Source organism: Centropristis striata, chromosome 19 (genome assembly GCF_030273125.1).
Source record: "Centropristis striata isolate RG_2023a ecotype Rhode Island chromosome 19, C.striata_1.0, whole genome shotgun sequence".
Lineage (NCBI taxonomy): Eukaryota > Metazoa > Chordata > Actinopteri > Perciformes > Serranidae > Centropristis > Centropristis striata.
In genome coordinates, this window is record NC_081535.1 from 23,257,855 (window position 1) to 23,273,831 (window position 15,977).

General features: G+C 36.6%; 1 protein-coding gene across 1 annotated transcript in view; it reads left to right on the forward strand.

Annotated features, from left to right (window-relative positions):
- The window catches only part of mast4 (microtubule associated serine/threonine kinase family member 4), a 139,017-nt gene that overhangs the window by 38,919 nt on the left and 84,121 nt on the right, over positions 1-15,977 (forward strand). Inside the window, exon 3 of the mRNA XM_059358712.1 lies at positions 6,561-6,694. Coding sequence (XP_059214695.1) covers positions 6,561-6,694 — 134 coding nt within the window. The remainder of the gene's footprint in view (positions 1-6,560; positions 6,695-15,977) is intronic.

Here is a 15,977-nt window from a genome sequence, read left to right on the forward strand (position 1 = left end):
TAAATTTCTGCGTGTGAGGATTTGTGATTTGAGTTGGAAGGTCTGAAGCAAATCCTGCAGAGTAGACTTTGTGAATACAAACTACCTTACCAAATTTAGTATTTCCTGTTGAAATTACTATATTATTTCTCAAGGATTCAAGAAAAAACTTCATATCCAATTTATGTCCAAGTTCAAGTAACAAGGGATCTGTAACAGTTGGACAAATTAGGAAAGAGAAGAGCTTTACTGATATAAAAACTGATACATATACAGTATATTTGTGCCTCTGGGTGGAGGAGTGGGTGTCTGGCTCACATGAGACTAGATAAATTCCTCTCTCTGGACAATTACAGGCACACAGCTCTGTTATTCTGCCTGAAGCCTTGTTCGCTTCCATTCAGACCTCAGACTGATTGTCTGTTTCAGCTCATTTTTCTCTGTGAGGTAAATATGGAGGACTTTCACCTCACTGATTTAAATGTTGACCTTTTCACAGTTAACGAAACATTGTGTTTTCATCAGATGCAGCTTTGAATGAATGCATTGCCCTTTTAATAATCAGTCTATATAAAAAATAAGTTGGATAAACAAACATTAACCCGAAGCCAGTCAGCTTCCATTAACCTGATTGTGCCATTTAAGCAACATGAGCATGTTTTCTTCCTGGTATTGATTTCAACACAATGTTATTGTTTTTACAGTATAGCTAGTCCATGCTTGCAGCTGGCACAGAACCTGAGGGCAGAAACTGGCATGGTTAGACATGTTTTAATTTGATTAATAATACAATAATTTATTATCGAGAGATCAAAATTTACAGTTAAACAGTCTGAATTTATAGGCACGTTGAGGCTGAATCAAACATGTCATACAGTACAACACGGTCAACAATATAATGCAATGTGAGAAGAGAAGTGTGTCAACTAAACAATAGAAAATAAATTATATAAAAATTAAATTATTTAAAAAAGGATTAGGTGACAATAGTACAAAGAACTTTTGGAATATGGTGATAATAATAATAATAATAATGATAGTAGTAAATTAATAATAATAATAATAATAATAATAATAATACAATTGAAGACAAGTCAAATAAAAGCAAATAAGATAAATATGAAATAATGAAACAATAAAAATAAACTAGTCATGAACAATAAAAATTAAATTATATAATAAACAATAAGGTGACTGTAGTATGATGAAGTGTTGGGATATGGTGAAAATAATAATAAAAATTAAGACGTAAGTCAAATAAAAGTAAAAAAAGTATTCAATAATTTTTCACAAATGTGATAAGAAAAAGGAAAAGATGTATGGGATGAATAAAAAAGTAAATAAAAGGCTATGTACGTTTTAATATTTAACATGAAAAGGAGAGTAAGTGTGTGGTCCAAAACTAATACAATCAAATCTTTATGTTGGAATAAAAGAACTTCTGTCTCTTTATATTATATTTAAAACAGGAGTGATTTTGAGCCTGCCAGGATGAGTGAGCATAGATTACTTTATTTATTTATTTTAAATAAAATGTCCAGCTGATGAACCCAGCAGAGCAGTGACGGTGTGTGTTGAGACTTCTGATTTGTTTGTTTATTTTACACATCATGATTCATGCAGCAGAGCTCTGCTTTGAAACAGGGGCATCTGCAAAAGGTCTGGAACAGAGTAGTCTGACCTTGCAAATACCTGCGTTGAATGTAAAAAGGAAAAAAAAACTATCCCTCGAAATATACCTCCCGCCTTTCTAAAAATGTTGACTGGTGCCTGAAGAGAGATTTCCTTTATGCCGGGATGTGATGTGCTTTAGTGAGGAAGGCTTATGCCAGTAAGGAAGGAAGGTTTTCCCTCCTCATCCTGTTTGGTCTCTCCTCAATCCTCTGGGTTTTATGACGGTGAATGTAACTGTAGCACAGTATATGTCGGATCCAGGTCCAGAAGTGAGCCTCATTATTAGGTCTGAGACAGATTTTTTTTTTAGCAGATTTATTTATTTTTGACGTGTGTCATCTGCAGAGGAGTGAGAAATGACTTATGGCTGCAATGAACGGCGGCAGTGTTACCTCCGTTTAAGTACAAAGCCAAACTACTATAGCTTTATTTATTTCGAAGTGTTTTTTGGAGGCATTTCATGTCTTTAGCTGAGAGTTGACAGTACAGACAGGACAGTGAGTGGAGACAGAGACACTGACTGAAATGCAAGAAGGGCCTTCATTTGTATTCAAATCAGAGATGTTGCAGTGGTGGAAAAAGTATTCTTATTCCTTACATAAATAAAAGTACAAAAGTACCAGCATCAAAATGTACTTCAAGTATCAAAAGTACTCGTTATGCAGAATGTCCCCACCCAGATTGTTATATATTTCAAATATATTGTATTATTATTATTACTGATGCATTTATATAAGCAGTGTTTCAATTTTCTCAAGGTAGGGCTACTTTAACTACTTATTACACTGTAATGAGGTTTAATTAAGTCAAATGTCCCAAATTACCTGAATAGTAAAGCTGTTGGCTAAATGTAGTAAAGTAAAAAGTACAATAATTGCCTCTAAATGTAGTGGAGTAGAAGTATAAAGTTACACAAATACTTGGAAATATAAATCCTTAGTTATGTAAGATTGAAAATAGGATATGTTAATAATTCTGTGACGGAAACATTATGTTCTTTCCCATACTTCCCGTACTTACTATACTTAGTTTGACTACGCAGGGTGTTCCGATTCCGATCGCGGCCCGGATGGTGCCCTCATAACGGTCAAAACGCTGAGTGTGCAACGATGTACACTTTGCGCCCTCAACGGCCGCCAACTTGTCTATGTAGCGGAAGAGGTGGAGCCAGGCAGAGACGCTAAGCTCAAAAACATTTTTTTTAATGGCTGCCGAAATGATTTGCTGCATTAATGGAGCCATATTGCAGAATTGTAGAAGTAAGCCAATGATTAAACAACACGAAGGGTATTTTTTCGCTGTTCAAAGCGGGATGTTTTTGGCGGCTGACGAGCCGCGGCGGATGTCGCGAACATAATTTCCTGAAGTGCACCACAGAGATTAGATTTGGACACTCACACTGCAAAAAAGCCAACTTGTATTTTTTGGCCTAAAACAGTGATTTAATTTGGTAAAACTTGCAAATATAAATTACTGACAATAAGGGCAATAATGTAAGTTAGCACAACAAAGGAAGCCAGTTGTTTGCTCAGAAACAAGTTTGTGAGTTGTTGTTACTTATATCTTTAAGTTGGGGTTCAAAACAAGGGACAATAGTTCTGCTAACTCTTATTTCTTTGTTGTGAAATTCGGTCATTAACGAAAGCTAGCGGCTAACTGATGCTAGCGGCTAACTGATGCTAGCTGCGCTGCTTGTTACAGCTACAAGAGTAGCCATTAGCGTATCAATGCTAACTCAAAATTGTGGTCACAACATTAGCTGACATCTCATAGCGGCGTAACAATCTTGCCAGAGAAATTCAGAATTGAGCAAACTCAAAACAAAACTTAAAATATTTAGTTTAGTTGTCCAACTTAAAATTTTATCGAAGTTTGTTGCCTTGAAACTTTGAGTTCACCCAACTTTTCTTTTTTTGCAGTGCACCTGCTGAAATCTGCGTACTTAGTAAGTGATCCGCACTTACTAAGTACGCAGATTTCAGCAGGTGCACTGCAGTGTACTCATGGAAGTATGGATATCGGAACACAGCTCTGGTGTTTTACAGTAAGGTTAAAATACCGTATACTGTTATTGACCTGGGGGGCACTGTTCAGCCAGGCGGTAGTGGTTATGTGGAGAAGAGGAGAGAAGAAGGGGGAATGAGACGGGCTTGAAATGTACTGTGCGTTGAAAAAGGCTGACTAAAAAGTTATGAGACAGACCCGGACTGTGTTGTACTGATTTCTTCCTTCATATCTACCCACGTCGCTTACAGTTGCATTCCACCAGAATGTCCCTAAACTTGGAGTGGATGGTGGCCCAAATCTTGATATAGATAATGTTAATATCTTGATAATGATAAATATCACAATATAGCTATGTTTCCAAATTATGTCATATTGGCATAACGCAGTTCGGCCGCTGGGTTGTTTTTTTTCGACATTGTAATAGAAACGATATAGAAAAATATATTCCAGACATTTTTATGTAGTTTTTATGATAAACAGTACTGTGCAGAAGTCTTAGGCAGCTTTGAAAAATGCCTAGAGGAATTGATGCACAGTACTGTATATTTAAGGGCTCTCATATTTCTTACTTGTCTGAGTCTGGTTTTGTGCCCCTTAGTGTTTTTTTTTCCATTGGTGGGAGTACAGCCGACCAATCAGAGCATTGAAGGGTTATAACTCCACTGACAGGCGACCAAATGAAACAGACACCTTGATAAACATCTCTAGATTTCTCCATGTTTGAAATTTGTTGGAAAACATGTAGGATAATTTAAATACAAACAAAAGATAAGACATATCTCTAATATATATTTTGATACAGGAAGTTTAAGTGCTCTTTTAAAATGGCCAAAAAAAAGAATGTGGGGCACTTTATTACCTTACCAACTTGCATATTTCATTATTATTTGAGTTTCATCATTTCAGGAAAAATGCATTTGCTTTAAGTGCAACTCTAAATTCAGTTGCATGTCTCTAACGTTTAGCTATTCGCAGGACAGTAAATGTAATTTATAAACCTGCCTTTTATAAAAGCTCAACACATCTGATGAAGTGTGGCTTTAAGCCATGTGAACTTGAGATATTGCCTTTATGTTCTGAGTTCTGTCAACTTATCTTCTCCTTTTCTTCACTGTGCCAAGAGAGTTAATCCTCTCCTCTGCCTCCTGGAGTGTTTACTTGAACAGGAAATGGAAATGTACACGTGTGGGGAAAAAAAAGGATAACAACACTTCAACAAATGATTATTCAATCCACAGAGTGCCAGCGGTGCAATGAGATCTGCTGATTTAGATGCTGAGACTTCACATGTTATTTATTTAATATATTTTAGGATTAAAAAAGGGCAGAAGGAAGCTGCATTTATCGCCATCTAGCTGCCAGTCCTGGAAGCTAAAACTTCTGTTATAGGAGGGTCCGTTTACTCACCATCATCAGGCTCTGTGGTGGGCTTTGATTATGTAATGTTGGGAGGTCAGTGATCTCTTAATGGGCTTCTTCCCCTGCCGGCCTAATTTAACACTTTGACATCCTGCCTGGCTGCAGAGAGTCAAAGCCGTCAGCTTTATACCCCTAACAGGAGCAGACAGCCGGGATTATCTTATGTTACTGGTGTGACATTTGAGCTGAACTGTGTCCCCGTGTACTCTGTGTTATTATGGGTTAGGGGGCGTGGGGCTGTGACCCTGTGTACGGCACAGCTTGTTTACAACAACACAGTGGTGTAAACACTAGAAATAGAACATCATTTCAGTTCTGTTCTTTTATTTATTCAGGATGTTTTGATATTTTTGTCACACTTATGTGTGAATATTCTAAAGAATTAGAAGTTAATTGCTATTTGAAAGGGTGTACTTTCATTATAATCCTATTATTTTATCATAATATCAGCGGCATAAATTGGTCTTAAACAATACAATAACATTGTTTATCACAATCATTAATCACAATATTATAAATAATTATTGTGACTAGAATTCTTAAATTCAAATCAGGATATTAGCAAAATGTACATAATTTATGACGCATTTTCTTTTGCTTTTGTTGTTCTAAATTGATTTTATTATAGTCACCATAGAAATTTTCTGTTCCTTCCCGTGTTAGCCTCTGTGCTTGTTTTGCAGTGTTGTATTATCTGTTTAATTCTTTATAAGCCTTACCAATGAGGTTTGCAAAATATGAATGGCTAGAAAGCCTTCATGCAACGCATCTGTTGCATTTTATTAAATGTAACAATGCCTTATGTATCATCCCTTTAAAAGAAATTACTAAATAGAAATATAAGTCATCATTAGAAAGAATAATTAGCTCCTCTGACAGATATATTTTAGTGTATCTCATCATTAGATCGTTCAAACGGACGCATTAAGGTGTAAGCAGCTTGTAATAATCACTGTACAGGATATAAAGTTGTGTATTTTAGTCTGATGGTTCTAAAGGTAAAGGTCAGGTCCCTACAAAGGGTCACAGAATAATTCTGAGGGGTTGTGAAACTACTAACAGCAGAAAAAAATAAAATTATCTTTTGCGACACAAATTTGTGTTATTTTTTAATCTTTACTTTTGGCCTCTTCTCTGTATGTAGACTTCTGTCTATAGTCTTTTTTTTATCAACCTCATTATGCAATTGTATATTCCTGTTTACATCAATGTATATATATATATATATATTACCTGTCATTATGCATGTAAATTCACTACATTTACACTCTATCAATGCAATTACTAAATTCATATTACTTTATTTTATATTATTTTATTCCTTGATCTTCCTTACTTTCATAGACATTTTATTAGTATTTCTGGCAGAAGCATGAAAATCATGATTTATATGATGTAATTGTGGCCCATAGGATAAAAAATGAGCTTGAACCTTGAACTTTTGTGTAATAATTCCTCCTCGTCCTGTTGTTGCTCTGCAGGAAAGTACCTTCTGCTTCCCACCAACCCCCAGCAGACCCAGACAGCATGGCAGCCGTCGTCTGAGATCTCTAACCTGGTCCGTATGTGTTCCCTGAACCTCGGAAAGTCCGACCCCTCCCTCAACACCAGCCTGGTGAGTAGCACTTCCTGTATCCTCACGATGCTCTGCGTCCTGATCTGTGCTGCCATGACCTCATCCTTTGAACACTTATAACAAAAGCAGTTCTGTGTAATTGGATATGTTTGGTAATAGGGCCTTTTTCTAATGGTTAATTTGCTTATATCTCCAATGTCTGATTAAGTAATAATCAATACTCCATGGTAATTTAAAAGTTATTTGATATGAGGATATTTGTGAACATTTCTCTTAAATAGATGGCCAGAAAAGGTATTTGCTAGAATATGAAAGTCCTAAAGACTTAAAAACAGTAGAAAAGTAAATATCCCCATGAACAAAACCATCCTTTGATCCTGCTGAAAATATATCATATATAATAATATACCACAAGACTGTTTAGTGTTTTTATTTTACTTTTTGAAAAAATCCCTGTCTTGAGTCTTCAAAAATGAGGTTCAAAGGAAAGTAAACAAAAAAATGTTGTAAATGTGTTTGCCTCAAGACAAACAAAACAGTAACTGTTTTCTTATTAATAACTAATAATCTATTAATGTTTTTCACAGGATCTGGTTAGCGCCAGAACAACCTGTTTATTTTTGGCAGATTTAAAAACAAGACCTATAGAATAAAAGGATTTTGATGAAATATCACTGTTTCAAGCTTAGATGTGGCTGTTATTCTCAACGGAAGTGTTCGACAGACATGATTTGTTCAAGGACCGTCAGAAATGTGAAAAATTGAAGATAATTTCTGCTTTTAGAGGTTGTGGCTCTGATTGATGGTGTCATTTTGGCATATTTTTTAAGAAAATATGCTTTTTAAACCTGCCAGCAGAATGCAGGGTTCAGAGGGTAAACATTGACTCCACATACAATATAAGTCTGTCAACACATGAATAAAATATCAAACAACATGTAATGTTCATACATTTTCAGGCCCAATTGTTTTGTATGAGCTTTTATAAATTGAGCTTTGATCAAATTACATTTTACCCATTTTATTCTTGGCTTTGTGTGTGTGTATTTAGGGTAAACTTAAACTTGTGGTCTTAATGAATAATGTGCATGTTTTGTAAATATTTCTTCAAAGTCACTGTTTTATAAAGCAGCTCACTGCATTGTTTGGGAAAATATTTCATAAATGCATTTTTATTTCTCTGGATACAAAACACGAGAAGTGTTTTCATTTGTCAAGGATAAGTAAACACATTCAGTAAGGCAGCTATTGAAGACCGCTGTGTGCTTTTTTCAGGTTAGTTAGAAATGAATCAAACCAAAACACAAACACAAACACATTTTGTTGTGTTTTCCTGGAACCCCGAACTGAAAGACGGAGGTGACCTTCATCATGGTCCTTTCAGATGACACTGGCAGATACTCTGCTGTGGTATGTAGTCATCGTGTTGTCTCAGGAGGAGTGAGATACAATCAGAACCAGAGGCTAATCCAATGCTGTTAAGCTATGAGTCATTCCCAGTGTGCTCGCTATCAGGAAGAAAAGGTTAACTTAATAAAAAGCATTTGTTTGTGTTTATATCTGGGTAATTTTTACTGTGACGGTATTTTTTGTTAACTGACACTTACTGTTAGTGATCTGAGCAGCTTGACCCAGAAAACAGCGCTGTAACCTGAACTCGAACTATTACTCCGATGACATCATGCTGACCCTGTTTACACCAACAACACAGTATGTGTGGTAAAATATCTGCACTGGTTTTACACTGGGGGGTGCTAGTGCATTTCCAGAAATACATGACATGCATGTATGTTTGTGCTTAAGCCACACATTAATCCCTTTGGTTATTATACCCTGCGGCGTGAATGAACACTTGATTTCCTGTAACATAATTGTCCTCCAGTGGATTAATCCTCCAGACGAAGTGTTAGTTTAGTTTATGACTTAATGACCTGGATGAGTCTTTAACATCTTCACCAGTATTTTAATATATTTCTGTTTTTATAATAACGCTCTACTGATCCCCACAGGCATTAACTTTACTTGGCAACAATCACAGGAAAGTTAGTGGGTGAGGTGATCGAGTATCTTGTTCATAGACCGTTCAGCAGGAGAGTTGGAGGCTCTCCAGCCACATGCAATTAAAATAATGATGATAAATAATAAAGTTTAGTTTGTACATATATAGCACATATTTAAAACGGTGTTACAAATTGGTTACAACACATATAACCCTGCACACAAATAGAGCCCGACTGATTTATTGGTATTGTAATCAAAGTAAGATATATTGGTATATTTTGGTATATGCATGTATGTTTTTTTAAATTGTTCAGTATCAGTAATATATGGAGCAAGAGTACTGATTTTAATTTATTTAGCTATTTATAATGTATTTTTTTATTTTCTGTTTTCATTTCTTGAATTGGTTGATTATATTATTATTATTATTGTTGATTATGTAATGTAAAATTATTTTAAAATAGTCTTTAATTAAGTGATTGGTTTGAGAAAGCACCCTTTTGGATACCTTTGCAAAGATATAAAGGTGCAAAATTGGTGCACAATCCACAAAGAAAAATCTATTTTTATTTCAGCTCAGGAAACAACTATACGAATAAATCAAGTATTCCTTTTTACTTCTAAAATCAGTTAAGCTATGCAAAAATGTAAAAAGACTCTAAATAAAAGGCAAAAATAATTCAAATAACAAAGTAATAATGAGAAAATGGGGAAATCAACTTAATACCAATTAGTCATTACACTGTACTTAATTTAACTCAATAATTGAGAATAAAATGAAACCTAAAAAAATGAAGGAAAATTATCATTTCTCCTCAGATGGTGGAGCGCTCACCCACCACATGATAATCTGTAGGGTAAAATCGCTTTGACTAAAAAACCCAATACAAGTGCAGTCCATTTGCCATTGGAATACGTATACAAAGAGGAACATTACATAAATCCATCCATCTAGAAGGATTTGCATGCATGTACTCAGACTGTTCTTGTATCACAATTATGAGGTCACGCTGAACATAAGGAGTATTTGATAAAAGTGCTCTGGGTGTACTCTGAGCCGTGAATCAGTCAGACGTTAATGGAGAGGGCTATGCACTCGCCTCTCAGATGGGGCTGTAAGGTCATGGGGACCCAGGAGACACATTTTTTTCATCAGACTTCATTCAGCAAATGGGCCCATGGATAGATGGTTGAAATTGGGCTTTTTTTTTTTTTTTTTGCTAAAGGAAGGGCATTGGGGTGCAATGCACGCTCGTAGTGCATCGTGTGCCCCCCTCCACTGCTGTGCTGCACCAATCCACCTCCCAAGTTTTCTTGTTAAATGAAAAAAATGACATGACTTGGCAATTAGTGCATCCACTGCGAAGTGAAAAAAAATTATATCACGTAGGGCTTTCACACTGAAACAGGCCGCCTTCAGCTCTTCTCAAGAGTCCAGTATATCTGGTACATTGAGCCTGGCCCCATCCAATGAGTTTCATCTAATCAAACTAATGATTGCCAATGGTTTATCTCTAACTAAGAATTTTTATTCTATACATTTTTCCTGCTTTAAAATCTCCCCGCACTCTCTCCTGCAGTCATTTGAATGGATACAGTATGCAATCAAATATCTTCTCTAACGTGCAGCTCAAATATTGTCTTATCCTTATTCTCATTCTTGACACTGTTCGCATGCCCCTGGTGACTCCGCGGTTGGCACCGCGAGTAAATTAGATGCTGGTGACCGCTGCTCAGATACTGTCTCGAGTAGACACAAGCTGAATGGCTGATGTGTTGCTACATCTTAACAGTATCTTTTGATCTTGGAGTCGGCTGCTCCGACACCTCAGGGGTTCATCTACAGCCACTGTGTTATCCTGCCTGCAGAACGAGCTCAGAAAACATGGTGAATTGGTTGACCTTGAGAGAGAAGCGAAAGGGACAAACCTCTCCGTTCTAGCCTAAATGGAGGATGCTGTTTACTTTATTTTTTCTTGAAGACTGTGTGCACGAAGTGACGTCACCCATTGTCTTCTACTCTGCAGTTCCCAGACTTGAGTTTTGCATTTTGGCCATCGCCATCTTTGTATTTTGGAGCCAACAGTGTCCATATTGTATTAAGCGCTAGCTAGCTTAGTGTCAAGGTGCAATAATTACTTCAGGTTTCCTCCTTAGAGTAGGCCGACCCCTTTTGTTTAACCCAGAAATAATTGCAATTTTATTGCAATTTAAAGACTATATAATGCCACTGTTATAATGATAATACAACAGCATAATGATGCAAGTACACTCTTTTAAAGAGCAATGAAACCTTGTTTGTGTGTTTGTGGAGGAGCTGCCTGAGCCCCACACATGGTGAAACTCAGAGACAACACAGAGAGAAGAGGAAACTATGCCATCAGAAAATTTGGCTCAGGTGCTGTGTGCTAAATGTAATAATGATCTGGAAAACCCTGCTGTTTTATGGCATCATGCTGGCTAAAATGTTGGTAGCATTCTTATATAAACAAACGCGTATGATATATGGACATGACCTTGTAAGTTTGGCAGAGCTCGATAAGTCTATATTGTAACAGGTCTACCTTAGAGTGTGTTTTATTACAACTGACAAACAGTTTTTATGTCACCAGAATGTTACAAACAACTTTCATGAACTGAAAACCCACCAAGGGTCTTTTGGCAGATAAATCCATATGAATGTTGAGATTTAATTAGGTTTTGGATTTCATTGCTGTTCATTCTGACTGAAATGTGTTGGGTTTACATTTAAACTTTTTTTTCCTCAAATCAGAAATACTAAAAACGTGACAGTGCAACAGTTTTTTTTGTTCAATCTCTGTATAGAAAGCTTCTCAAAGCTGTGGCAGTCAAATATTTAAAAAATAATAATTAAAAATCAGAATTATAAATTGAGCGTCCTCTCCTCTCTGCTCTGTGTAAACAGATATTCAGTGAATATTTTTCATGTGACCATTCATCTCAGCAGAATAAATTATGGCATCACAGTGTCGTTGAGCAGAATTGAATGTTTTTGACAGGATCTAGTTATTTCAAACGCTTCATTTTTGGTGATTTTGACAGAAATCTCAAAATGTTCAGCTTCATTTAGGTGACCTTTTGTAATGGAAGTTTTCGATAAATGATAAGAGGGTTAATTGCATATATATATATATATATATATATATATATCTCAAACCATCCATGAAGGTTTAAGACTTCTTTGTGTTGTCAGCCATACTTTGCCCCCCTTTGCTTCACAGGGCGCCTGTTATTGCTTTTTCCCCTCCTTTATGCTCTCCCATCATGCCCCTGGGTGTGCATGGCTCCTTGACAAGCGTGGCACATCTCTCTTGACTGTGATGCTCTTTGGCAGAAAATCAATACTTCACTTCTGGTGCGATATGGAGATAAGACTGTCATAATCCTGATGTTGTGCCTTTGTGGACCCTCATAATGGTAGACAGTGATGTCCTTCACTGATATCGTTGTTGTTGCTGCAGGAACTGCAATGTGGTTTATTGTGGTCAGAAAAAAGCATAAAGTTTTCAAAAAATACCATTGATTTTTTTTTAGTCGTCACTGAACAGCCAGCTTTATTTTATTTTTTTTTCAATATCAGCCCACCTCTAATGAAAAAATATGATTATCTAGCCTGACCTGAAAACAACAGAGTGGAAAACAAGTTACTCAGATGCACCTTATTGATCTTTTTGACTGTGCTATCTGTCTTTGTTTTCTGGTTCCTGCATGGCTGCATGATTTCAGCTTAATGGAGTTCAGATTGGACCCATAATTAATTTGTACATGTCATGTGCATTTATGTATTTATAATATACCTAAAATATACTGTTGTGTGTGTGTGCATATGTATTTTAATGACTTAATCAGTAGATCTCTTTAAGGTTGCGATGGCGAAAAGAGATGTTAATCTTACCTGCATCTTTCTTAAAAAGGTCATGTTTTGCTGTGATCGTAAACCACTTAGACAGACACGCACGCACGCACGCGTGCGCACACACACACACACACACCTAAAAATCCAAGAGACAGTAGAGACTAAAGCTTCAACTGCATTTATAATCAAACACCAAACATTAGACCTCATGCAACTACATTCTCCTAATTTTCTGTATCAAGAAAAAATAAAAGAAGTCAACTCCAGATACTCCGAACATTCTTAACCATCTATATTCTTTAACCCAGGTGTGCTTCATGATGAATCCCGCTTCATTGTAACTGTTTATTTGCATAGTTAACGCCCCTGTAAACACTATATATATATGGGCAGGTGTTGAGCAAATACTGGCACATGCCCAACAATTGGAGAGATGGCATTCAAACAAAGGCTGCAAAAAGATAAACTTCAGTAGTAAAATGCTGATTTTTTTTTTTTTTTGTTAAAGCCTCTGTTTCCTTAGCCTGGAGACCAGTTGAACCTGGCACACTCCCTTTCAGATGGATTTCCAGCCACTTTATTCGCTGTCGGACCAATCAACAGGTTTGATTGATGACTGACATCCAGTGCAACTTACGAAAACTCAGAAAAAACTGTCAAACTAGGCAGCACTGATCAGACATGAATCACGATTTTGTTACTGTCTTGCCTATTTCTCACCTCAAATGTTTTCAGGAACATTTTAGTTACTGTTTGGCTACAATTTGAGAGTTTGTGACCCGACTATTTGTCCTTTTATAAAACAGACCAAGCATCACCCTAACTTGCATGATTTGTTGCTGTGATTGGTCTACTCAGAGGCGTTTTTGTCGCCCATTGGAAATCAACAAGGGACTAAAAGATTTCACATGAATACCTATTGGCGAATTAGTCTGCTGATGCTGGGCTAATATTGCATTGGCCAAAGAATTTGTAGATTATGAAAACAAGATGTTTTTTTTCCTTATCTTGATAATAGTGCTAAGAAAAGACAAAAATCTGAAAACATTAATGTTTTCTGATTTTTTGTGATTATCAGAAATCAGTATATACTAACAAAATAAGAATAAATCATGAATACGTACAAAATTAAAATGAAATTTGTTCATATGTTGCTTCCTGCATGAGGCCCTATTGTCACTGCAGGGACTATTATTGTTTTTTGTCTTAATATTTTAGCAACATTAGTATTACAATACTACAGTATTACAATAAACAATAGTAATACTACTTTACTGCATAAAAACATTTAGCTCTTGCTCACAAGGTGCTTTCATCTGTTTTTATTCCCTCCTCCCTCTGTTATGTTCCTCAGAATAGCTTTAGCATCCCAAAATTACAAGCCGTGCTGCAGCCTGTGTTACTGTAAACATATGGCTGTGATATAGATGAAACTGTCACTCCGGATAAAGCAGCCGCCGTTGAGACATTGAACCGCTGTCATCCGCCGTGTTTCAGATTTTCTTCAATTTTCTCTGTACTTAAATTCAAATGTGGTGGACGTGTGGCTATGTGTTTATTTGAAAGTGAGGAAAATGAATTGAGAAGAAAGCCTATTGGACTTTTTGAAGTGGACTCAAGCTGACACCACTTTCATCATATGAAGGCGTACATTTGCATGGCTATTGCAATTTATTTAAAATTGAGAGAGGAATTGGAGGCGATTCATTGCAGCTGTTTTTGCCGACTCTTTTTGTGCTTGTTGTCAAGGTTAAAGACCGGCCTTGTCCGTTGGGAGGGTGGCTCCATGGGGGTTTTATCATGGCTGGATATTCCCACTCCTTTGGCTTTGGTCAGATGGATTCTTTGCGCTGCTTTGTATGGAAGGAATTGATTCTTTCTTTCCTCGCCACTCTCTTCACAGGCCCGTGTCCCTCCTCTGCCTGCCTCACATCTGCAGGTCGCCTCTTGGTCTGATAAGCTCAGGCAGCGCAGAGGCTGTGGGTCACTCAATCAGCACTCGCTGCATGCTTTCAGTGCCAGCTCTCCCTTTTTTCTCCAAAGGCAGAGGAAACAACCTCGGCTGCCCACCTGCCAGGAGGAAATGACTCACAGACAACCCCTGGACTTTTCCCAAAGGCTATTCTGTGGCTGTGCTCCAAGGCCACTGACACAAACTGTCTGCCTCCAGAGCTGCCCTGAACATGACTCCTATTACTGCTATTTATCAACTATTTTTAAAATTAATCATGCTCTTTCTTTTTTCTCAATGGGGCTACAAATAAAATGAATAATTTATAATATAGTATATTGTTTAATTGACAGAAATGTCTTTCTCAATTGAAACACAATGTATCTCTTTCTGTCGCTATACACTGAAATATCTCAAAAACTATTGGATGGATTGGCATGAAATTTAGTACAGAAATGCATGGTGCCCTGTTGTTTTATCCTTATAACTTTAGTCATCTCGTAACATTTTCTGTCGCTAAACTCACTACAAAGTTTCAGCTTATTCTGTGAAATATCTCAATGTCATCTCAATGGATTAGCACAAAATATTGTTATAGAAATACATGGTATTATCTGGTCAAAAGCTTATTTTAATCAATACCTGAACACCCTCACACTAACATTTCCATCAGCCTCCGCTATATTTGGAGTTTTTTGCAAGAGGCAACTTCTGGGCATGAAAAGTGGAGTGCCTTAAACCTGCATTCTTTCTAACGGCCAGCAGGGGGCAACTCCACTGGTTGCAAAAAGAAGTCCATGTGAAAATGCCTGTGCTTCTCTCTTGATTTTTTATCAGGAAAATGTTTAGGAAAGTTCCTTTGCTAGTTTCAAGTTACTTAATAAAGATAATAAAGTAAATGATGGTCCTATTTAGAGTAAAACAGAGCCGTGCAGGATTACCTTTTGTGTCTTTTTAGGTCTTTAACCGTTTCACATTTTGTTTTCAGTTCATGAAAGGTAATTGTAACAATTTGATCAACTAAAATGTGTTGTTTGGCATTAGGATGTACAGAAAAGACACTCTGCTGCTCTTTTTACCTTGCTTTCCAAGCTAGTTGGCTTACACTAGCTGATAACTTGGCTTCAACCCCTTTTCGAAACATGGTCACTTCTGGCTTCAAAGATAGCAAAAGGGCTATGGCCAAAATAACAAAATCAAGGAGTCTGAATGGTCATCCACAAACCAGTGGGTGAAATCATGGTAACTGCATCCCCTTTTTTTTAATACAGTATATGTTTTGTTGATAATTTAAGCAAATGTTATTAAGCTCACATGCTAAACTAAGATGTTACTTGCATTGGTCACTGCTGTGCCTCACAGAGCTTCTAGCAGTGCTGCAGAAAATAGTTGCACTATTATATAATTGCCATAATTGTTGAAAATAAATTAGCTTTCAACTCATGATTCAATTAATTAATCAAATGTTACAGCACCAGAATATTGGCTGTTTT